General features: G+C 38.7%; 1 protein-coding gene across 4 annotated transcripts in view; it reads right to left on the bottom strand.

Moving 5' to 3' along the window:
- Positions 1-443: 443 nt before the first annotated feature.
- Positions 444-25610, bottom strand: part of LOC149842470 (PPR containing protein) — a 51930-nt gene continuing 26763 nt past the window's right edge. For 2 of the 4 annotated variants that reach the window (XM_089999199.1, XM_089999202.1), the window contains exons 5-8: positions 11728-11851; positions 11586-11645; positions 2181-2453; positions 444-1070 (exon numbers count right to left, since the gene is read on the bottom strand). In XM_089999199.1, coding sequence (XP_089855325.1) covers positions 969-1070; positions 2181-2453; positions 11586-11645; positions 11728-11851 — 559 coding nt within the window. In that variant the 3' untranslated portion in view covers positions 444-968. Of the gene's footprint in view, positions 1071-1392; positions 1721-2180; positions 2454-11585; positions 11646-11727; positions 11852-25610 lie in introns of those variants that run through there. The other 2 variants (XM_089999201.1, XM_089999200.1) reach the window with 2 other exon arrangements.

The raw sequence follows: 25610 nt of genomic DNA, 5'->3' as shown, positions 1-25610 counted from the left end.
AAAGCATACAGTTCAATCCTTGGTTTGATTACCCCTAGTTAAGACACTATGAATGGTTGAACAGGCATATCCCAATTTCTAAACTTTTCCCATATTTTTTAAAACGGAGACGAGTTTTCTAAAAACATTTTCAAAAGGTCAGTTGAATTGCAAAAGTAAAATTTTGCATGATAACAACCCCTAAGGGAGTCTCATGTGTAGGCCCCACAAGCCAATTGCTAAAAATAGGAGACGACGCCCCATGTGTGGGCTCCACCAAGCCCAGTCATCCTAGCTTTATGGGATCTTACATCAGGATCTAGTAGATCCTTATCAATCACCATGGCACATTAAAATGATATGAAGTAAATAGAAACACATGGAAATTTAGGAGTTGACAACGACAGATTACAGGTGAGACCTGACAAGACCTGTTCTTCCAGCTAACAAACATTACCAAGAACTTTAAGACATCATTTCCAATATATTTTGTAAAAAGCATAATAAAACCGTTTTAAGGTCAATGACCTCATGTCTTTTCTACATCATGTAACAAACAAGACTTGTAAGATTCTGGCAGCTGAAAGGGAACAAGAACAAAGTGAGAAAAAACAATAGAAAGCAGTCACCTTCTCAAAGTAAACCCACATATTGTTACCTATTGTTGCATAAGTTCTTTGAAAAATCCATTCACTGTTATGAAAATGTGGCGTGCAAATCACTGCATTGTTAGACTTACTGATCTTCCACGGTATTATCAGCAGAATGCTGTTCAGAACGTCAGCTGGTCCTGGGATGAGATTTCGATGAGCAAGCTTCTTCCTTTCTCTTGTGATGGGCAAGCAATGTGATTTACACCAGAGTTCATTGTCATTAAATAGATCTCGAAGCATTTGGCCATCAACTCCAACCCCATATCAAATAAATAGATAATGCATGCACAACACAACACACATTTCCAAATAAAAGCAATAAAGCCTATATACCAATCAAATACCAAGGCGCTTAACACCACATTCCGAACAAAACTTGGACGTCGCCCGTAAATAGGGAGCTCCACATTCATCACAAAACTTTGCTGGACTTGTTGGCTGGAAAAGAGAGAGAAAGAGAGAGAGAGAGAAGAAGAATTAAAAAATAAGAAAAAGAAAAAAGGCAGTACTAACATTAGAAGCTCAAGAAGAGGCCTCTGAAACAGTTGATTCAAAGAAAAGCTAAATATACATTTCAACGTACTCTTGACTGCTAGCTAAAAGAGAGCAAATGCAATGATTTAGAGGAAGAGAAAAGTTGAAATTGGCAAAACCAACTAAAATTAAGTACATAATAAGTACTCTTTAAGCATGATAGTCATGATTAAATGAAACTGCTGCAACCAAAGCTATCAAAACTATATAAAGGGGATACACATAGTTGCATAAAAAAACCATACCTGATAAATTAGAAAACCCAGCTGCTACAAGATAAATACAGGTCCAGGTTTTAAAAGGCTATGTACTTGTATGCTAAAATACATATGTTCACACAAAAATGGAGTATCATGATACATCCCTTATCCACTAGTAATATGGAAGAGATGAAATCCTCAACCAAGATTAATAGAAGGGAATATTTGTAATCTTCTAACAGGAAAGATGCTTCAGATTCTCCATAACTGGCATAGTTGACATTCCATCTCATCCAGTGTTTTAAGCATCACTTTCACTAGCAGCTTGCAGTTATTCCACCGTGGAAGTATTGCCTAATAGGAAAACTATTTTAAGTTACAGATGACAGTTATTCCACCGTGTGGAAGTATTGCCTAATAGGAAAACTATTTTAAGTTACAGATGACACCTACTAGGTTATTGGCACCTTCACATGGATGACGATTATGTAAAGTTCATTGAAATACATCATTTGACTCTTTCATGTTGGCACCTTCATATGGACGACCATTATGTAAAGTTGATTGAAATACATCATTTGAGTCTCATGTTGGAACTCAAAGATTAAAATTCTAAGCAAATTCAGTGAAAGATATCTTGACATCAGCTTGCATCATGAGAGTAAAAGCTTTACATTGGTGAGTCAAGAATGAGATGCAGGTCGAGAAATGAGAAGAAAATTGAGAATAAAAAAACAACTTAAGGATGGGCCAAAATATATCACACATTTCCCTCTATATCTAGAAGAAAATCAAACAAATTATATATTCTTACCAGCACATGCAAGCGGGCTGCAACATGCATTCCAGAGAGAGGTTGGAGACAAGGCATATGCTGTGAAATGGTTGGTGACTGATGTGTGTGAGATATATCTGGTACGTGAGAAGCATGAGCACACTGTTGCGTATGAGATGGATGGGATATATGGGGAACATGCTGATTTTGGTGGATAGACTGGTGTGGCACTTGATGCATAGAGTGAAGCTGTGGCTGATGTGTCAAAGATGGAAAATGCTGTTTAGGTTGAGAATGCTGCTGATTCTGTAGCTGCCAAAACACAAAGCACATGAAAATTGAGATTCAATAGACTGGGTTACTGAACCAATGAAAGTTAGCTTGCTTACCATGATATTAAATAGAACGTCTATAAAAAATACAGCTAGACAAAGAAAATACAGGGAACAATAATTTGGGTAAAACTAAGGGAAGTTAGTAACGTGACGTTTAAATTACAAGATGGTATGAGTTTACTTGTTCCCAAGAACGTTGGTACAAGGTTTTAACTGTGGGGATCTTAAGCTATCAATCCAAGCAAAAATATTATAGTGCTCCTATAAGCTAAATATGTAAAACCCGTGTCTTTTAAAAAAAATGTTTTGGATCTAGGTTGGATCCGACCGGATCCGGGTCGCAGCCACCCCCCTCCCGTTGTAACGCCCCAAATTTCAAATTTGCGAACATTTTCAGAAAAACAGGCAAGAGACTAGAAATATCTCTTTCCTTCAGAGTTTGATTATGAAATCAGCGGAAGATTTTTCTTTTGATAAATCATAAGGCAAGCTGACAACTTTGGGCACATTAGCAAAAGGAACCAAAACTCACAAGATTCGGATATCCCAAGGAAAATCCGATACAAACCCATAGCGTCCAGGACGCGAGCTAAGAGCAAGAAGAGAAAGTCTTGAAGCTATCTTGCAATCGCGCCATCGCCCGTAGAGTATCTAATCATCACCTGTACCCATAGAATGGGTTACTTTCGCAAAAAACTAGAAGGTGCACAAGAGAGACTACAAGAAACTGAATTAAGTACATTTAATTCAGTAGGTTACGCAGTTTAAAGCAGATATGCAGTTAAACAGGTAAACAATGCAAGCAGGTGAATAGTGCAAACGCGTAAGTAGTACAAGCGAATAAGTAGTGCGAGCGAGTAAGCAGTGCAAGCGCGTAAGCAATTCAAAGCAAGTAAGCAGTGCAACTGACAAACGCAGCATACGATTCAATTGATTGCAGGCTGTGAACTACTATACAACAAGCTTGTTCTCGTTCCTAGAACGAGGTCTCTGCATCTAATCACCATCAGGACATTGTTTGTCACTCACTACTTCCAACAAACGCTTTGTCCTGAACAACCTTAATCTATTCTTATCTCTCAAAACCTTACGCGGCCAACTGCCACTTGTTATGACTCACTAAGGCATCATACTTCCTCAGAAAAGCTCACCCTTCCGTAGAAGGTCCAAAACATAATCACTAACTCAAATCGCTAACAATTTGATTCTCACATATGAATCCTGCATGTAATCATGCTAAAACAGAAAGCCGAAACTATGAATTCATAGTTGGCTATCACAAACAATCTCAGGAGATCGTCACAGCTCACCATAACTTTTTATGGTAAGTAAAAACACAAGATCCACGTCAGATCGCTCGGTCCGAGAGATATACGACCGGACAAGGAATTACCGCCCTAGAGGGTATACCTGATCTTGGACCATACACTTCCTTATAGGAGTTCACCGACTTCGCGGTTACCCGTTCGTGGACAGTGTACATCCTCACAGAGATTCTACCGCTCTAGCAGGGTCACCTGGTCTTGATCATACATACCCCCACAGCGAACCCTTTGGGAAGCGGGTCCCTAACAAATGTCATATCCAATGAAAAACATTGCGATACACGCATCAACACAAATGACGGTTCTCAGGGTCGATAGCCACTAATACAAACGACAAGATCAACGTCGGATCACATAGTCTGGGAAATGTATAACCTCAAAAGGAATTCCGCCCTAGATGGTATACCTGGTCTTGGACCATACACTTCCTCACAGGAGTTCACCGTCTTTGCGGCTACCCGTTCGTGGACAGTGTACATCCTCACAGAGAATCTACCACTCTAGCCGAGTACCTGGTCTTGATCATACACGCCCTCGTAGATAATCCTTTGGAAATCAGGTGCTCGACAGACACCCACTCAGTGATACATGCATCATTAATCGATTGCTCTGAACCATTGACCGCCTCGGGGTCAGTAGCCACAATATGGGCACAAGCATGCATATCAGCAATATGTATCATATCACTTCACATAGAAGCATATAATCCTAAGCATCGTGTTATTGCCACAAGGAATATTGCAATCCTCAAATAGGCCCTCAAAGCATGTGTAAACGACACATAAGAACGCGCAGATATGGCAATCCAGTTGATACTATGGGCGAAGAGTAACTAACTCTACCCGTCAGCCAAACAAAACAACTGCACTCATAACAATGCTCGAAAAACATATAATTACCATAAAATGGCTCAGTCCATCAACATGTAATTTAATTAATCATAAGGCATAAACCATTTCATCACAAGCCATTCATAAGCAATCATACGGCAGCAGTTATATCACAACATGTAAGCAGCTTATAAGACAAGCGACCACATCAATCCTAGTTGCCACCAGTTCGTAGATTACGAGCTGTATGCAATCACATCAATCATAAGAGATGCAAGTCAACAAGTGTTACGCTACAATAAGCACCAAACAGTTCGACCAAGGGATAAAGCAAGTCACATGCTAATATGTAGCAACTGGCATAATGCTATTATTATAAGCATTTAACTAGTATGAGAAACTCCTTATTACTCCGCAAAGAACTGCGTAAGCAGTTTAACCAACTAGAGTAACGCCTTGACAGACGTGCACAGCTCAACGAGTAGCATACTGAACTACCGAGCAAGCAAGCGATTCAGTAGTGCAAGTGAATCAATAGTGCAAGCGAGTCAGTAGTGCAAGTGAATCAATAGTGCAAGCGAGTCAGTAGTGCAAGCGAGTCAGTAGTGCAAGCGAATCTCCCAACCCAAAGACCTGTGTGAACAGACCTTATGTTTCGATAATTACGAACCTGCGGGTACGCGCAAGCAAAACGTAGAACCAACTGAGACTAGTTCGGGCATCTGTTATTCTATGTATTTTCAATAACCCGAATAGCTAGTTGAGTTCGCTCCAAAGGGACGGCTTTAGCCGAGAGAGGATTCCCCAAAGAAGGTTGTGCCACGGATGCATCCAACTTCTGCAGAAGTGTTGAGCTAACTAATGTAGCCCCTTTCCCCTAACTCCAATGACTGGGGAGGCCGAATCGTTGCCCGTAGGGTGGTTGTTAACAACCTGTCCATTGGAGTTTGTACCGCTCTGTCCTCTCCCTTGACAGACACATAGAAGCGAATAGGTACGTTAGGGGTTGCTTAACTAACGACCCATTCTATGTTGTGGTCTTTAAACCACTCGAGCATCTTGCCTGTGAAGGCGAATGTGAGGTCATTTATGTGATTACAACATTTTGCATTTAGCGTTGTTCGAGGTCGCACGACCGTCTCATCCGATCATCGCAGTACTAGACGTGTTGTGCACGACTACAAGTACTATAGGATGAAGGGGGTATAGCTCCTCAATAGAAGCCTCAACAGGAGTGTTTCACAAAGACGTAAAGTTTATCAACTTTACTTTATCTTTTGAAACAGCAGTACCTTGTGCCAACATTATGCATGTGATTATCTCGAATCACATCCGCTATCGGGGTATCTACAAGTCTCGCATGACTCGATACCGGCCTCGATAGACGGGATATGGGTTTCTCAACAGAACACCCGCCAAGAAGTTCGCTCGGACCCCCAATTCGAGATCACCCAAGATATGCCAAAAAGGCGAGCATAACCAGCCAGTCACATCCTTCCAAATGCTTCGATTTGGAGCAGTCTTTGATGCTTTTGCGCAACTCTCTAAAATCTCAAGTCGTCTCTGCAGGACTGCGCACACGAAGAGCCAGGATCCTTGCGAAGTATCCTTTTCCTTAGACGAGGATGTGTCGCTCGCTCCCGACTGAACTCTTGTCGCAAGAGGGACAGTGGCAAATGCCCGTTGCATCCTCCACGAGGATGCCTTTAAGGCATACGCAAAGAGCAAGAACTTGCACATCATCTGCAATAGCAAGGCAATACCAACACATATGCAAAAGCAAGAGCCTAGGCGCAAAGCGCGACGACAAAGTAAAGGCGGTAAGCAGAAGTGCAATGCAAACCCTCGGCACAACGCGCAACGGCATGTAAAGACTGTAAACAGGAGTGCAACGCCAAACCTTTGTGCGATGCGCAACGACAAGGTAAAGGACAAGGATCGCGATACTGCGTCCTTGAGTTAAATACGTACTCGTATAAATATATATGATATATATATATATATATCATATATATATATCATATATATATATATGCATATATATTTATTTACTTGTCCTTTTTTAGTTAATTGAACTCAATTCAATTGTCCAAGTCTTCTGTGCAATCTTCCCCTACCTTTGGGAGTTGCAAGCTTGCTGGCGTCTACGAGTGTAAGCGGTGGACGGCTTGGGTAGCGGAGCGCGAGCAGGATCCGTCGCACGAGCTGCAAAAATAATGATCTTAGCAAGTTACCACCAAAATAGAAAGTCAGGGGCACTATCGTCGTCCTGACGTAAGGGAAGCAAAGACAGGGGCATCGTGCACATGCGCACCTGCTATAAGCGCAAGAAACAGGGGCTGGGGCTGCGAGCCCCTGCTGACTTGCTGTCAGCGGACTCAGAGGAGGCAGGGGGTCACGCCCTTGCCCGAAGAAGACAACGAGAGAGGCTTCGCCCTGCCTGCCAAAAGAGCAAGGAGGCGAGGCCCTTTCCTGCAAGCCACTAAGGGGGAGGCAGGAGGCCTCACCCTGCCTGCCGAATGTGTAAAGAGGGCTAGGGGACTCGGTCCTCTGCCATCTCTGCAAAAGGACAGCGGCAACGACCCTGCTCTGTCCTGCAAAAAGAAACAAAGATAGGAGATGAGCCCCTGTTTGCCAAGCAGAACAGAACACAGGGAGGGCTCGGCCCTCTCCCAAGCAGTAGAGGGAGGAAGGGGGGTCTCGGCCCCTTCCCAGCGAAGCACGAAAACAGGGAGGGGACTGACCCCTTCCCTACGCAATTAAACAAGCAGGGAGGGGCTTGACCCCCCCCTGTATAAAAGACAAGCAGGGAGGGGCTCGACCCCTCCCCTAACATCAAGGGACCGAGGAGGGGGCTCGACCCCTCCTACTGCATATTACGAAAGCAGAGGGGGGGTTGAACCCTCCCCTGCATAGCACATAGGCAGGGAGGGCTCGAACCCTTCCCCGCAACAACCAGAGGCAGGGAGGGTCGAACCCTCCCCTGCATGACAAAAATGAGACAGGGAGGGCTCGACCCTCCCTGTGAAAAAGGGACAGGGAAGGCTCAACCCTCCCTATGACCAAGAAGAGACAGGGAGGGGTCTCGACCCTCCCTGTGAACACAAAAGGGCAGGCAGGGGCCCCAAATTCCCTGCCAGAACCCTTCTCACAGGCGGCAAGGGTTTTACCCTTGCCGACCTAAGTGGTAGGGGCTCGGCCCCTGCCGACCTACCCGAACAAGAGGCAGGTAGGGGAGGCGGGGCTTGCCACCGTGTCGTCCAAGGCACGAGCAACCCCTCCCCTGAAGCCCTACGCCCCAGAGAAGAGGCGATGCAGGCGGCAGCCCTGCCGCCTGCCGAAAAGAAGAAGGGGAAAAAAATGAGGGGAGGTGCTCAGCACCTCCCTCCCTGGCAGGCCCCGAGCGAGAGGCAAGGGGAGAGTCCCCCTGCCAACGAGTGGCGACGATAGGGGGCTCAGCCCCCCTGTCGGACGATCCCGAGAAAGAGAGAAGCAGGGGCGGCGGAAGGTAAAGAAAGGAAGAAGGGGAGGTGGAAGCGTACCTGGGGTCGTCGGAGCGGAAGGAGGTGGTGGTGGGTCGCCGGCGCCTTCGCAGCAGAGAGAGGGAAGGAGATGGCTGGCAGCGGCGACAGTGGAGGGAGGTCGCAGGTGGCAGCAACGGCGGCGTCGGAGGGAGGTCTCCAGCGACAGAGAATGCAGAGCCGAGTCGGGGAGAGAGAACGAGAGACGAGAGGAGGAAGGAGGTTTCGAGAACCTCCCCCCTTCGTTGCTGCGTGCTTTTAAAAGCACGCAGCCGACTAATTTACCCGGGTCGGATCCGAGTCCGGATCCGGTCCGGATCCGGCCCGGATCCGGATTTTTTTTTTTCGACTTTTACACCCGTAGTCTATTTAAACCCCCACAAGAGGGGGGGGGGGGTCTTGATACGAAACCCGGAGGCATGCTGGAGTACCCCAACCCCAAGTCACCCCCAACTCTCACTCCCCCCCCCCGACTTTCACTGTTTAGTATCCGCAGGTTTTAATGAAAATGGAATTAAAAATTGTGTGCATTTAATAGAGACATGCATACAAAAGAAAACTCTGATAATAACTTAATAAGTTATTCATGCATGTGCATTAAATCCATACATCTTACTGTTCTGCATTAGATCATGCATTTTTATTGTTTTCTTGAATGTGATATATCCTGTTGCATGATTCTTATTCTTATAATGCATGAATGGTTAGCTGAAGCATGAGATAGCTGTTACAATTCCTCTAAAGATATTGCTTGAATAAGATTTATGTTCTTTTTACTTATTCGAGTTGCTAGAGGGATTCGTATACAGAATCTATGATTCTGACACCATACATTTTGTGTTTTTCACAACCTCTAAGACCCAGTGATGTGACTAGCTGCTTCGAGGAGCTACGAGAGCTACACGACTGCTTTATGATTTTTACGAGAGGGAGAGAGTGGCTCTATTTTTTGCTTTTTCATGTTCATTTACTTATCGTTCCTAGACATTATGATTTGAATGAATAAAGTTGAGTTGGTTTTGTTGATAGTAGTATAAGATCTTTTGTGGATGTGGTTTGGACTGTAAGACCGGGTCTTTGGGAATGTTTTCGCAATTGTTTAAAAAAAATCTACTTTTTAACAGGTAATTTGATAAAAGGGTTTCTTTGAAATTTCACTTTTCGTATAAACTTTAAAACCTCATTTTGAATCTATTTGGTTTTAATGAATGTACGGAGTTACAAATCTGTTGGTTCGCAAGTAATGCACCCAAGGTCCATTGACTTGTTATTTCAAAACACCATTATTTTTTGCTGAATTACTATTTAAAACTCTGATAAAGGAATGATTGCAAAGCTTTAAATTTTTTTTTTAAAAGTTACAAGTCCGTGATTTTGGGGGCGTTACATAATCAACTTGTTTTGGGTTGGTCTACATCATACCCAGATAGACCGGACAATCAAGTGAAACATAAAATACCTGCTCACTTTACTTTACTGCAAATTATTCTTGTTCCTGAAAGTTGGTAAATTCATGCTTATTAATATATATTTTGTTCTCATCTGGATTTGATGTTAAATGCTTGAGATTGTTATTTCACACTTGCTTATGAATTATGGATGCATGAATAGCTTGTGAAAATCTTATATCTGCCTTGTTGATAGTTGATGCAAATTTTGATATATTTATATCATGCAAGCTTTATGTGTTGTATCTTGCATTAACTGTGTGAACTTTACTGAGACTTTTCAAAGTCTCATTCTTTCAAAAAAAATATATTTTTTAAGAGATGTGATGTCTAGAACGAGTGCAGGATGCTGAAAGGGGTTGTGCACACTGATGTTTTTTATGATCCCAAGGGCTTCTTGTTTCATTTAAATTCTAATACTTTTCGATTATTTGAATGACTATTTAATTGGACAATTGATTTATTGGTTCAATTTTGAAATGCAATTATTTTATGCTCAGTCAATTCATATTTGGGGTATGTGATAGTAGCAATTCTTGTAAAGTAATGTATCCGAGAGATTTGACTAAGAAACCAGTTTATGAAATTGATTTAAAAAAAAAAACAATATTTTTCCATTGTGTTTACTCACATAATAATGACTTAAGGATTTTGTCATTCAGATGCTTTAATTTCAAACTATGTTCTATGAAGATATTAAACGTCGGTGCATGCGCAGGCTGACTCCCTATAGCTTAATTTGATTAAAGCAATGACAATGATAAAAAAAACTTGGTTTAATATTTTATGTTATGTAATGGTTCAATCAGATTCGTTGGCGGTGAATCTGTATTGGATTTGGTACTAGGAGGCTAAGACACGCTCGCGCTTGCACTCAGGGGGGTCATCTAGTACTTGGTACGGTTGGAACAAGTCCGTTGAGGAGACCGTTGTATTATTATATTTTAGAAAAAAAATATAGAGAATCAACATTTTGTAAACTTGACGAAAAAAGATTCCTGGTATTTTTAGGTTGAAATCTGTCGGGCCGTTACAGTTGGGCCTTTCCAAACGTCTCTTGGTTTTGAATTTTGACTAGTCAACATAGTTGTCTAGTTTGCTTTTAACCAAAAACAAAGAGACTAAACTATATATATATATATATATATATATATATATATATATATATATATATATTACATTTTTAATATATGTCGGGTCGAGTACCCCACCCCGACCTAGTACCCATAAGTCGACACAGGTACTGGCACTTGGGTGGCATACCCATGTTGATAGGAGCACATAATTGTCCTGGATAAATGTTCCTATGGTTTTGATAAAATCATATGAATGAAGTGTTGCAACTAAACTGCATAGACTCAACCAGCACTCCTTGTGCAAACCATGGTTCCAGAGATGGAGTAGCACTTCATATTAGGTTTTTGAGGATTTTCACACACTCAAGATCTCAATGCCGAGTTTTCCACCACCCAACACAACCATAGTTGTCTTATACTAAGCACATGAATTTTCTTTTAAGTGGTATTAACAAATTCTTTAGTCATCTTACAAATGGATAAAACATTCTTCAAAAAAGGGAGGGCTGAATGAGATGTCTGGATGGTGAGGTCATACTATCATAACCGAGGGGACTTGGGTTCGAATCCCATGGGGGTTATCCCCCAGCTTGGCTATTCCAAAAAATAAGAGATCTTTAGCAAAGGTGCATTTTCTTATTTCCCTCAATGATGGGAAGATCCCAAGATAACACCAGACTATTTACAACAGGTTCCACAAAATAAAACTCATGATAAAAAAACACCACCTGCCATCTTTAGTTAAGGTTTCTTTCACACTTCTAGAGTTAAGCCTGTGAAACACAAAATAATCATGGATCTAGAAATAACTAGAGGCCAGTAATGGTGTTTACTGGTTGTGCAAACTAAAAAGAGAAAAAAAAAAGAAAATTAATTGCAGTAATCATGAATATGCACTTTAACACTCACAGGAGGTCGGTGTTCTGGTGCATTTGAAAGGGGAGGTGAATGTTCGATACTTGGAAATGCCTGGGAACAGATTGACACAAAAGAATAAACAATTCGTATTGTGAGTCATTGTTACCAATATGGAAACAAACATCATACACACTTGGAGCCCAGGGATGCTGGGAACTGAAGGGGATGCAACACGCCTGTATTTATGTCTAGGCGAATAAAACTTATAATCTCTTGCCAATACAGCAACTTCATGCCGACCAGTCAAGCGTTTAAACCTGTAGCAAGTATTTATTATTAACTGGCGAAAGAGTATCAGGTTTACTTCAAAATTTAGAAGCATTAAATAAATATGCAGCAATCATAATACAAAACCTTGCATGTCCAGCTATAAACACCCACTCGGCTGCTCATAATAGTTACCAAAAGCATGGCTTGTAGCAGATTTAATTTAAAATTTAGAAGCATTAAATTAATATGCAGCAATCATAATACAAAAGCATGCATAATGTCCAGCTATAAAATCCCCCTCAACTGTTCATAATAGTTACCAAAACCATGGGTTGCAGGTTGTGGTCACTTTAAGAGATGTAATAATGTAATTTTGTGTATTTGTCTTGCACTTGACTAATTATACTATAATATACTTGTAGGTATTTCCTCTCTTGCATTTATTCATTTGTATTCAAGGTATACTAAAGGTAAACCTTTTTGTATATTTGATCTCTAGACCAGGTATACATAAAGTATACCTATTAGGTTTAGGTTAAGTATACTTAATGTATTCTTTACGTTAGATTAGGTTTTTTATTTATTTTTATCATTATTAAGATGACTAAACAGCTTTTTTTCTGTTTTTTGGACATTTTTTAATGACCAACTAGTCATTGGGACTTTCTCTAATCAAACTAATTGTTAGATGTCCTTTATATATTGCTTCTTCTTTTGTTGTCTAGGTGAGAGGGTGATGGGTGTAAATATCTATTTGTTTATGAGTGTTTGTAGGGAGGTTTCCTTCGTAAATATTATGAAAATATTTCAAGCTTAATAAAATTATTTATTTTTTATTTCTTGTTTTTTACTATGTTGTTTTGTTCACCTTTGATAGATATATTATGTAATGTATTTGCTTTTTGTTAGCAAAGTATTTATGTTTTATTGGATCTTTAGATTGTCTCGGATTCTGTGACATGGTACTAAAACCAAGACTTGATCCTTCAGTTTATTTCCATGTCCCGATTTTATTTTCCATTTACTGAAGATATTATATATGAATAAGAAAAATACCCCTTATTTGAATCCATTAAAATAGTTAAAACTCAATATCAATTTCAAAATTTTATGGATGGGTGTAACGACCCCAACTCATACCCGTTAAAAAGTGATTTTTTTTTCTTTTTTAAAACATTTTCAAAAACATTCCCAAAGACCCGAGACCTTTGCAGTCCTAACCAATCCACAACCACAAGGAATCTTACATTACCATCAATGAAACCAAACCAACTTCATTAATAAAAATCATATAATCTGAGAACAGTATGCAAGTGAATATAAATAAATCAAAAGGTGGAGCCACTCTGTCCCTAAGAAAATCTGTCAAAAAGTCTACAGCTCTCATAGTTCCTCGTAGTAGCAAGTTCCCTCACGGGGTCTCATAAGCTGTAAAAAACATAAAAATAAGTGTATTAAAATCATAGATCTTGTGTACAAGTCCTTCTAATGAATCAAACAAGTAAAAAGAACATAAACAAGATTCATGCAACATTTCAGAGAGATACGATTTCAATGAAATCATTATTCAAATAATCATTCATGTAATAGGGAACAATAAGGAATAACTATTAAACAATAGAAAACAAGTATCATGCATTAGGAAACAATGATCATGCAACCCTTAATATAACACAAGTAAGAAAGCAAGTAAATATGCATAGCAGCAATATGCATGAATAATTTATTATCTTTTACCAAAGTTTTCTTTTATATGCATGTCTTTACTAAATGCACCCAATTTTTTTTGTTCTTTTTATTATCATTGCCCGCGGATACTCAAAACGGGTATACAATTCTCGAGGTCAAGTTAGGTTCCTAGTTGTAACTTAGCATATAATTTATATTTTATTTCACACTTAGCCCTCGACCTATATCAGGAATTAACACCATCCATCAGAACATTAGAAATCAACATTTAATGCCGAGACATTAGGGAAATTAACATCCACTAATGTCATTTTCTTGGTATACCAATAATAACAATTGTATCTACACACCACCCCAAGGCAAAGTGGTGGAAACTCCCTAAAACCGTGTCCGAGAGGTGAACCACCTAGTTGGGTTTAAGAGCACAAAACGCACACGGAGTTTTAGTATCCTCATGATTCTCCAAAACCGCAGTCCAGAATTCTCGCACTAAAGAAGAGACATCAAGAAAAAACGTGAATTACACTGTTCTCTTCTTTTTATCTTTTTATTAAAAGAATGATTTATTTCAATTCTTTATTTTGCAAATCAACATGCAAAACTCATCACGAGACCACAGTCCGTGGTAACATGAAACAGTGCAATTAATTCAATAAACATTAAGTGGATTTTTGTAATGCATAAGAAAAAATAAACATGGAGCAACACATGCTCAAGGCTCACACGGCCTACAATGATCCATCTTTTGACCATCGATGCATCTAATGCAAAAACCATCATAAGCATGCCACTTAAGAATTCCTTTAACATGCTTTTGAATGCATATTCATACATACTAAACAAAAATGTACATGAATAACAACTTTCACATGCATGTGTTCACATGATTATACAAAATACATGTTTCTTTTTATCAATCATCTCATGCTCAATATATGAACATTCATGCGAATATGCATAAGCATAACAATATAAATTTTAGGATTTGCACATGCCCACTACATACATATATAAGTAACATTATCTTAAAAATATCATAATCATGCATCAACCATAATTCTTTTAGCTTTTTAGGCGAGCTCGGGGTACAATACACGTACCCACCGGGTCCAACCCATGCTGCCCGCACTCGGGACAGCATTGGTAGGCGCCAAAACAAACTTAATTAATTCCATGAAAGCCTGTATAACAGTCCGGAAATAACCATACAAATTCTGTATAAGTGCAGTCATAAAAATCTGCATCTAAAGCATGTATAATTTCATTTTTCTACATGCATAAAACTCAAACTTATAACATGCACAAATCTGGAATTAATATGGGCATTTTACATGTGAAAATCTGCACGTATCTTTGGGCATTTAACATATATGAATCTGAACACATAATGACTGAATAAAACAGTAGATCTATACATAAAAACACATAAGTTTGAATTATGCATTTGGACATACAAATTTAGTTATACATGTAAGCCCGAACATAATAAGTAAACCTCAATATGCAAAAAAGCAATGAATCTGAAATTATATGCACTTTTTGGTCACACACATAAAATCTGGACATTCAAAAGTAGGCAAAGTCTGGATGCACTTGATCACTATATATAAACATATGGCTCCTTTTTATCGAGATCCGTCCAGCATTCATTGGGTCTTATTTTTTTTTTTTTTTTTATTTACACACTCAGCCGAACTCACCCCTGCACCTACCCAGCCGAACTAGGTTGGCTGGGCCTGGCAAACCATACGCTTGCCCAATTGGATATTTAATTATTAATAATTAATTAATTAATTTTTAAATTAAAATTAATTCAGAATTTCAGTTTTGGTTAGCTAAATGGACTCCCTAAAAAGAGTCCCTAAATTGCTAAGAGTTAAGAATAAAAAAGATTTATTTAAAAGAAGAAAGACTTCTTTAGGAAGGAATTGAAAAGTCAACAAAAGAGAGAATTTTAAAAAATTTGGAAAGTGGGCGAGAGAGACTGTAATGACCCCAACTCATACCCTTTGAAAATGCGGATTTTTTTTTTAAACCATTGCGAAAATCTTCTCAGAAACCCGAGGCCTTTACAGTTCCACTCCCAATTGGATAAAACAACCAACCATAGTAGAACTTATACTTATCATCCCAACCTATAGCAACCCATTATTTATTACACATGAAAGAAAGAGTATCCAACAATAATTGCAAAAGACATATCAGAGTTATTTTAATAACATAAAAGTAAATAAGAAAAAAGACTGAGCCACATTGTCCCTCTGTGAACTGTTTAGCAAGAACATGACACTCGTGACTCCTCTAGAAGCCAGTCGTTTCACTGATCACCTACAACTGCGAAAAACCATAGAAGTAGGGTGTAAGAACTGAAATCCTGAGAACAGGTACTTCTAATGAAACAAGTGAGCATAACGAATACAAATAAGATTTCATGAAATCATTTAGAAGAAAGCAATTATGACAACTTCATAATTTCAATTAAGCATTCATGCAACAGAGAATAATTTTTAAGCATGAAGAATCATTAAATAGTAGCATTGATCATAATTTAAGTAAGCAGGACATTTAGCATGCATTAGAAATTAAGCCTCATGCATTCACCATCATGTAACGATTAAGAAAACAGGTAAAATATGCAGATTCTGCATAGCATGATTATGCATGATTTATGTGCAATGCATGAATTCTTTATTATCTTTCATTAAAGTTTTATTTTTCCATATGCATGCCCTATTAAATGCATACACTTTAAGTTCCTCTTTTTAATTAACTACTGTTGCCTGCGGATACACCAAACGGCTAAAATTCTCGAGGTTAATTTAGGTTCCTAAGGTAGCTTAACACACAAGTTGTATTTTACTACTGGATTCCAAACTTAGCCCTCGACCGATATCAGGAATCAGCACCATCCATCGGAACATTGAAAATCAGCATCCAATATCGAAAACACCATGAAAATCAGCATCCACTGGCGCCACTTTCTTGGTATACCAAAACAATAGTTGTGTCTACACACCACCCCCAGGCAAAGTGACAAACTCTCCTTAAAACCGTGGTCAGGAAAAAGAACCTCAATATCGGGTTCAGGGGAAAAAGTAAAGCACACGAAGTTTTTGTATCGTCGTAGTCTCCCCAAGACCGAATCTCTAAGATTCTCATTCTTCCGATGGGAGATCCCAGAATATATATTACATTGTTCTTATTCATTATCTTTTTATTAAGAGTCAATTATTGAGTTTTGCAATTCAGCATGCAAAGCAAAGACAAAAGCTCGCATCTACCCCTACGAGAACCATCACGAGACTCCCGCTCATGGAAACACATAGAACAGTATAATACAGTGCAATAAAAATAGATGTGATTTTTGCGATGCATTTAAAAGTAAATAAAGAAAGAGCATCTAGTGCTCGAGGCTCTCCAGGCCTATGATGATTCGCTTGGATCATCGATGCACCATATGCAAAAATCATAACAAGATGCAATACATGCAATGATACCAACATGTTCCCAAATGCACATTCATACCCATTTAACAATGTGCATGAGGTACCACAATCATATGCATGTGTCTACCATCCATGTGCAAGTGCTTTCATGAAATCACTTAACACATGCATTCATTCATGATTCATAAGTACATGAGAACATTTATGTAGGATTGTACATGTCAAACACATCGATTTCACGTATGCACATGCACTTGAAACCAATTCATAAATGCACGATAATTAAACATGTTCCATAAATGTAGGCACATGAAACTGTTCATTCATAACATATGTTAACATCCACACACATGAACATAACCCGGATCTAGAAATTGAATTTTAGGGCAGCATACATTCATATCATATATGCACCTGTACCAAAATAAACTTTGCCATAACATGTTAACATGCATGCATTCATATCCAACATGTCATATAGGAAATAAACTACATGCTTTCTAAATGCACATCCATATATGCAAACCTTTATCATGCTGTAAACACCCCAAATTTTCACCCTCATCCAGTGTTTGTCCATTTCATGTGTCATTGCATGCATTCGGCATATCATTTCATCGCATTGCATAGCATTGCATGCCATTACATCTCATTCTCGGGATCCAGCACTCCTATTTCAAAACATTCAATCCAGATTTGAATTTTAAAGCTTTATTTCAAAATCAATTTCAAAACCTGGGTTTTTATTCAATACTCTGTCATTTTCCAACCCCAGGACTTTATATTTCGAAATATTTTCTCAAGGAAACAATCTGGATTCATTTCAAATTCACATTTTAATCGATTTCAATTCACAGATGAGACCCATTAAGGTGGTGTCGCTTCTGAATTCCTCTATTCATCAAATTTCTCAAATTTTTGAAAGTTTCAGTCCGATCAGGACTCTGTCTCAGAGTCCTAATCCAGTCAGGAGTCTGTTTTTAAGTCTGTTTTACTTCCATTTTTAGTCTTTTTCGATTATTTTCAACATTTAGGTCATTTTACAGAGTCCAGTTAGTTCAGGACTCTATTTTAGAGTTCGGTCGAGTTAGGAGTCTAACCCTGACTGTGTTTTCTGACTTATTTCATCATTTCTTGATAAAATCTTTTGAAAATTCTTTCATTTGGCTTTTAAAATCTAAAATCTCAGAGTCCTAAGAGTTCAGGACTCTAACCCGGAGTTCCAGTTCGCTTGAGACCCTATTTTCAAAAATCTTGAATTTTAATTATTAATTTTAACCCCTTTTCAAAGGTATTTTCAGTGTTTATTTCAAAATTTGCAAAAGTCGATGTGGGCCCACTCAGTTGGTACCATATCCAGAGGAGTCCTGACCCAGTTAGGACCCTATGCCATTTCAAAAATTTTAATTTCAAAGTTTACTTTTGAAAACTTTCTCAATTTCAAGTTTTAAAATAAATTTTTTTTTTTAAAACTCAAGTAGGGCCCACTCGGGGTGGCGCCATATTCGAGTAAGTCAGGGCTAAACTAGAGTTAGTCATTGTCCTAGTTAGGTTAGAGGTTTAGAGGAGTCAAAATCAATTTTAAAAATCCATTTTATTTAAGTTTTAAACCATTGGTTTTTAAAGGTTTTAAATTCAGATTTTAAAAACCAAATGTGGGTCCATACTAGGTGGTACCACATTTGGACTTTTTAGGGTTTAATTAGGTGTTAATTAAGGTTTAATTAGAGTTCATTTAGGGTTAGAAAACCACAAAAAATCGTTGCCTTTAGTGGATTTATTAGAAAGAGTCCTAAAAAAATGAAAAACCTCTTAATTAACCCTAATTAAGTGACTTTTTGAAAAACTATAAAAAGGGACCTAAGGGGGGCCAAAAGGGGGGCTCTTTTCTCTCAAATTTTCGTGGCCTCTCTCTCCTCTCCAGCACCTCCACCTTCCTCCATTGCAGCTGCAAGCACCAAGGTAATATTTTTAATATTTTTTAGTTTTATTTAATACTTTTTCATGTTTTAAATCAATTTTAGTCATTGGCACCATCACCTTCATGGATTAAACCATGGATTCAACCTCAAGAACCATCAAGAATCAGCAAGAACGATCCAAGAAGGTGATCTAACCCTGTTTTGGATGATTTACAGAGGTTTTAATCCATTAGAATTGATTTTAATATGATTCTTTACATTATTAACCAATAAAATATATGATTTACCCTTTTTAATGGGTTAAATCTATGTTTTAAAGGTGATATCAAATTCCAGCCATTGATTCCCTGTTTTTATTTTATTTTCATGGTTTATTCATGTTTGTTTTACGTTCTATAGCATAGAAATAAGTTTTATTTACTGTTTTATGGTTTATTTTATTTATTTACATTAGTTAATGCATGGTTTTTCAAGTTTCTTAAATTTCTGTGTGTTTTAGGTTTAGAACAGTAAAGATAATGTTATTTCGGATTGAAGTTCTCATTGTTTATTTCTGATTTTTTTATATGTGATGCATGAATGAGTTATTGAGTTACTGTAGAAAAATCAGAGGTTTTGGACCTCGGGAACCCTGTCAAAAAAATAAGACATCAAATCGGGTTTTTAAAGCTTTAAAATCGTGGTTAAAATCAAGAAGGTAACTTGCTGTGATGATATTTCTCTCATCTTATATCCGATTTTAGATCTGTAAAGTGCTATGGATTCACATTGAGTAGATCTGTCTGCTGTGAAATTTTCAGATTTTTTTATCACTGTTTAGTATTTTTCCCTTTTCAGAGAATCTGTTTTTAAATTTAAAACTCGTTAGGGTTTACAAAAACCCTAATCAGACTTGTGTTAGTCATAAATCCCAAACCACAGATCCGATTCATGATCTGTAAAAAATGAGTATTGTTATTTTTCTGTCTACTGTTCACCACTAAAATTTCAGAGATTTTTGTTTAGGATTGCTATTTATGTCTGTATTTTCAATCTGGAATAGTTGTTTTAATCCCTGTTAAGAGTGATATATTTTAGTTCAGATTGCCGGAAGGGTTTCTCCCTAACCGGAGATGATTTTTCCGATCTGTAAATTGGGAAATCTCTGTTTTTCTTCCTAATTAGTCTCTGTAAAATTTCATAAATTTCCATGGAGATTTGACCCCTGGTTCAGGTCTTGGATTGGAACTGGTTGGTGAATTAGGTCAAAAATAGCATATTTTAGAATTTAATGCAATTTTCGGATTAATTTAATATCAAAAAATTATTTTTATGATTCCAATTCGATATTAAGGTTATAACAAGTGCAGGTACCAATTTTTATGGATTTTGGAATCCATTTGATGGCTGAATTAAGCAAATTGTAAAACTGGGTTCCTGAAAGATCCAAAAACACTGCTAAAATCACGGTTTTTGTGATATTATTGGATTTTCGTGCATGAGCATATATTTTTAGGATTTAATCATGTTCATAATCATATTAGGATGCTTTAGGTTTAATTTTGTGCTCATTTGATTTCATTTAGTGCATAAAACCTAAGTTTTTACCAAAATCTATTTCTAAAAACCCTGATTTCAAGGCCATAGTCTTGCTATCAGGGGCAATTTGGTCATTTGACCTAAATTTCGAAATCCCTAACCCTAATTTCATATTTTTAATCATGTCATAGCATATTTGGTTTGAGTTTATTCCATTCAAATTTCAAAATTTGCATTTTATCAAAATATCTTTTTAAAAACCCTAATTTCAATGTCATAGTCTTGTTATTAGGGGTATTTTGCTCATTTTGACCCCAATTTCGAAATTTCATATCTTATCTTCCTTATTTATTCAATTTTATTTCATACTTTATCATTTTTATTTAAGGGAATCAAGGAAAAGGCTTATATCTAGCAAAATCCAACAATTTCCTGATATTGTTGGATAAATCTAGAAAAGCCAACATATTTTCATTAACAAAGTTTTCTAGTTTTGCAGGTACATTGAAGACTTTATTTTTTCATGTATTTAAATTTCAATAGTGATGTAACTTGTAATTAAACTTTGGAATAAGAATTTACATTTTCTGCTTAGCTTAGGTTGCATTGCATATAGCTTATATTTTTTTTAATAATGTTAATGTGTGGTGGATGATGATTCATGCATATTCTTACAAATTCACCATGGTCTACACGAATGGCACATGCACTAGCTTTTATGAAGTTTATAAACTTGGTGGAATTCGTATTTATGGTCATAGTCAGAATATGAATGATACCCAGATTTATGATCTTCACATTAGCCACATTCAGCCTACACTCTTAGGCTAACTTCAAAATGCACTGCATTTCTCAAAAATACAAAAAGTATTTCTCAAATCCTCAAAATCATATTCATTCATTTCATGCATTTGCCAATTCCAATTCAAATTGTAAGTCAAAGGGAATTGAATTTCTCAAAACCTCCTAAGTCTTATAGCAAAATCGATTTTCCCAAAAGCATTGAATTTCAAAGAATATTTCAAGTATTTCCCAAGTTCCAAATTCAAATTTTCTAAGTTAGAATTTCAATTTCAAAGTTTGAATTCAGAGAAACCAAGTCTCTCAGAATCGATTTTCACCAAATGTCAAGGATTTCTCAAAATCGATTTTATTTTTCTCAGAAGTACATTTCAAATCCCCATTCACGATTTTCCATGTGATACCTATTCTAAATATTTCAATCATTCAAAGCAAACATCATATTTTCAAATGTGCATTTTCTGAAAATTCATAGCACATGCCTGATTCTATGTGCATTTAGAAATTAGAATATGATTTAGACAAGTTGAATAGAGTAGAGCATAAGATTGATCCTTGGTTCAATTACCCCTGTTAAAGGTGGCAGGAACGGTTGAACCTCGTACCGACAGGCGAGTCCCATTCTTCGGAATTTTCCCGCATTTTAAAAACGGAGGCGAGTTATTTTCAAAATCTTTTTCAAAGGTCAGTTTGATTCGCAAAAGTAAAATTTTGCGATGATAACAGGTTTGGCGACCGTGATGGGACCTGTCTTTGCCTGATCAATCTAATGCTCTACTTAGTTCAAATTGTCAAAATCGATTTTCATGGAATGTCAGCTTTGCTTTATGATATCATGTGAACCTAGGAGCCTAGACTTGAACCCAGTTGACATGGAATGCATATAGACTAGGTATGGTTTGGTAGGACCATATGAAGGAGAATTATTCATGCTCACATAGACTTAGGTCTAATACAACACTCCTCAATTTAGGAATTGTATGAAAACAATGTTTGATTCTTCAAATATTTCAAAATTCTATCTCTTTAGGACTTAGAGCCCTCTGTTTTCTTGCATGTGCTCATATTTCAAAAATCACCCTACCTATATTGTCCCGGTCTTCACGTTGTTGGGCTCTCTTCCAGAACCATAGTTTGGGACAGAGCCTCACAACTGGGCCACCTATTTGGGTGAAAACCCCCCTGCCACGTACCAAGGGCCATAGTCCAACGTATATCGGCAGGTGCTCAAGGATGTTGGAAAACTTGAACCTAGAACCAGAGAAATTGATTTTATGCCACGTACATCGAGCCTTGGCTTGAGTATATAGGCATAACTGGATTGGATACAGTTGATCTGAACCTTAGAGTTAGGATTAAGGTCCTACAGCTATTTCAAAATTTGTGCATCTAGAGTCAGCTTTTAGGGAATGTTGTATGTGCATACTTGTTTATGCAGAATGTGATTGAATGTGTTATTTCCTTTTTATTTTCCATATTTTCCCAATTTTCTAAAATACTGGACGATTTTCTCAAAATTCCCCAATCTATGTCCATGTACTGTCCATGTTTTAAACCTTGGACGATTTTTCAAATACTTCATTTTCCATTTTTCATCAAACCCTGGACGATTTTCCAAATTTCCCTTAATTTCCTCAAAACTCCAGGTGATTTCCCATCTTTCATGTCTTCTGGATCTCGAATTTCCTGCTTTATTTTTATCCTGCCTGCATTTTTCTCAAAATTCCTGTATTTTCAAAGTCTTATTCCAATTTTCCATGTCTTCCAGTCCGATGGCATCCAGTCAGCTTGATTCAGTCTTCCCTGAGAGTCACATCTCCTACGAGGTGCGACAAAGTCTTCCCGAACATCGAGTCCTCAGCACCGGATCCTTCTTTCCCCGGTGGTATTATTCATGGTTCAAGAACTTCTCTCGTATGTTTCCGGACCATCTGGACGAGTGTGGATTGGAACTGGCGTCCGCAGTGGGAAAGCAGACAGTCAACGGCAACTTGATCCATGCACTAGCAGAGCGGTGGAATCCGAGCACTTCTACCTTCTGGTTCCCGTGGGGCGAGATGACAGTACTGATGGATGAATTCTCAGAGATTATGGGATTGCCCGAGCCAGCCGGTCAGCCTGGAGATCCATTGGAGAAACAGTTTTTGATTAATGTCAAGGGTCTGGACCCAAAAGATGCCTTAGCTCGCATGACGGGACGCAAGTCTTGGCCTCTGATTGAAGAAGATGGAAATGAATATGTGGACCTGCTCGAAATCTACAGACAGCATGGGACATTTGTGGAAGTCAGTTCGTTGTCCAGGACAGCTCGAGAAAGAATTCAGCATGCGATGGTTCTGTGCACGGTGGGATTAGCTTTCTTTCCCGATGGACGGAATTACATGGATATCAGAATAGTTCAGCTTATGAGGAGATGGGGAAGTCGACAGACCAGCCACCTCTCAATAGCTATGGCCGCACTAGCTTTTCTATACCGAGGGTTGACTCGTTTCGCACTCGGAGAATCGATTCTAGTCGAAGGGTGCACCTATGCCTTGCAGTCTTGGTTCCTCCGGCATGTGTCAGTCCGAGCCAATTCATTCAGATACAATGGAGAGAAGCTTCTTCCAGTTGCGCGATGTCGGTTCTTGATCGACAACCTTCAAGAGGAAGAGGTCGTATGGGACTACTTTGATCGTCAAGAATCACCTCCCAGATACACTTATGCTTACGGCAAGCGATTCAGACTACTTGGCCCGTTTTTCTGCGCATACTATCATCCAGAGCGGTGTGTCAGGCAGTTCTCTCAGAGGCAGAAGCGCATAAAGATTCGTCCACCAGCCGGGGTTCTGCCAGAATTCGATCTCGCATCAGATCAGTGGTCCGGAGCATACCATTCTGCCAGACATGGCTGGGATTCCTTTGTTACTCTCACTATTTTTCCTGGTCCTCGTGTATCTTCTGATTATCCGGAGTGGTGGAAAATTGTCTGTCCCCCTCCCCTCTGTCAAGTGTATTATTGATAAAATCATGTTTTTCCCCTCAATAAAATTCCTTTATTTTACATTTCACTTTGGTTTGACGACCTCGCCTAGGTAACAAGGCATATTTTCAGTTGTTTATCTTGCAAAGAATAGCAACACAATTGTCGTAATCCCAGCGACGACTCAATCCCTAGTAATGGGACATTATTTCAATTGTCTACCAAAATTCTCAACAAATATTTTCCTCCAAACCAAATTTCCTTCAGAAGCCTAACCATCAGTTCTGCCCTGCAGAGAGCATCAGCAATATCCAAGAGAAAAATTGTGATACCCAATGGTTCATACAAGATCCAGAAAGAAAACCACATCAGTTGAAGGCGTCGCGTACTCAGTAGCTTCAGAAGAAGGGATGGACTCACCTCGATCCATCCAGAGTCAGGGTCAATAGGCGGATGATGGCATCGATCCCCAAATGTACGTCATATTCAAAAAAATGATGACCAAGATGCTGGCAGAGCAAGCTGAGGCCAGTACTGAGCAAATTCAGACCAAACAGAAAGATAAGGGTCATGCCGTCAAGAATATGAAGATCAGCAAAAAGCAGAGTCGTCACGAGGAAATATCTGATGAGTCAGAATCAGCTGACGATGCTGACAAGGAATGTGAAAATAAATATGAATTCAAAAGGTCGACTCAAGGCCAGGGGTCGGCTTACAAATCCAAGAATCAGTCTGTTGATGACCCTACGCAGTCACAACTGAAAGATGTGATGAAGATGGTTAAGGATCTTCAAGCTCGTGACAAGGGCAAAAGAGTCTTTACAAGTGAAGACTTCTATGATGCACTAGATGGGGATGATGATCTCGATAACCTCCCCAAGAAATCCATTAAGTTTGATGGTTCGGGTGACCCAAAGTCACACCTCGCCCTTTTCTTTGCAGAGTGTTCCAAGTTCAGGAGGAATAACCGAGCCTTATTTCTTTGTTTCCCTCGCAGTCTGGAGGGTATTGCAGCAAAATGGTATTCAGAGCATATTAATCCCATAGAGCTGAAAGAGTTTGATAAAGTGGTCAATTTGTTTATTGAGCGCTTTTTATTCAATGTTGAAGCACTCCCGACTCTAAGTCATCTCTGCAGTCTGAGGCAGAAGGAAAACGAGAAGGCCAGGGATTTCATTCACAGATGGAGATCCGCTTGCAATAAGATGCATGAGCCAATAGCAGAAGGACACGCACTATCTTTGATCCTGAGCAACTTCTCGCAACCCCTGAGGGGACTGATTTCTACATCTCCATCGAAGAGCTTCATAGAACTGACAGAACGAGCTGAATGGATTGAGTTAAGTATGGAAAATGGATCTTATGAAGGTTTCATATTCACCAAAAGCAGCAGTCAGCAGGAATCTAACAAGAAAACCCATTTTACCTACTCTACCAGCAACAACAAGAACCATTATAAGGGAAATGT

This window comes from Nuphar pumila, chromosome 3 (genome assembly GCF_984573655.1).
Source record: "Nuphar pumila chromosome 3, dmNupPumi1.hap1.1, whole genome shotgun sequence".
Classification (NCBI taxonomy): Eukaryota; Viridiplantae; Streptophyta; class Magnoliopsida; order Nymphaeales; family Nymphaeaceae; genus Nuphar; species Nuphar pumila.
Note: the sequence above shows the minus strand (reverse complement) of the source record. Positions and strands in the feature narration are given on the sequence as shown.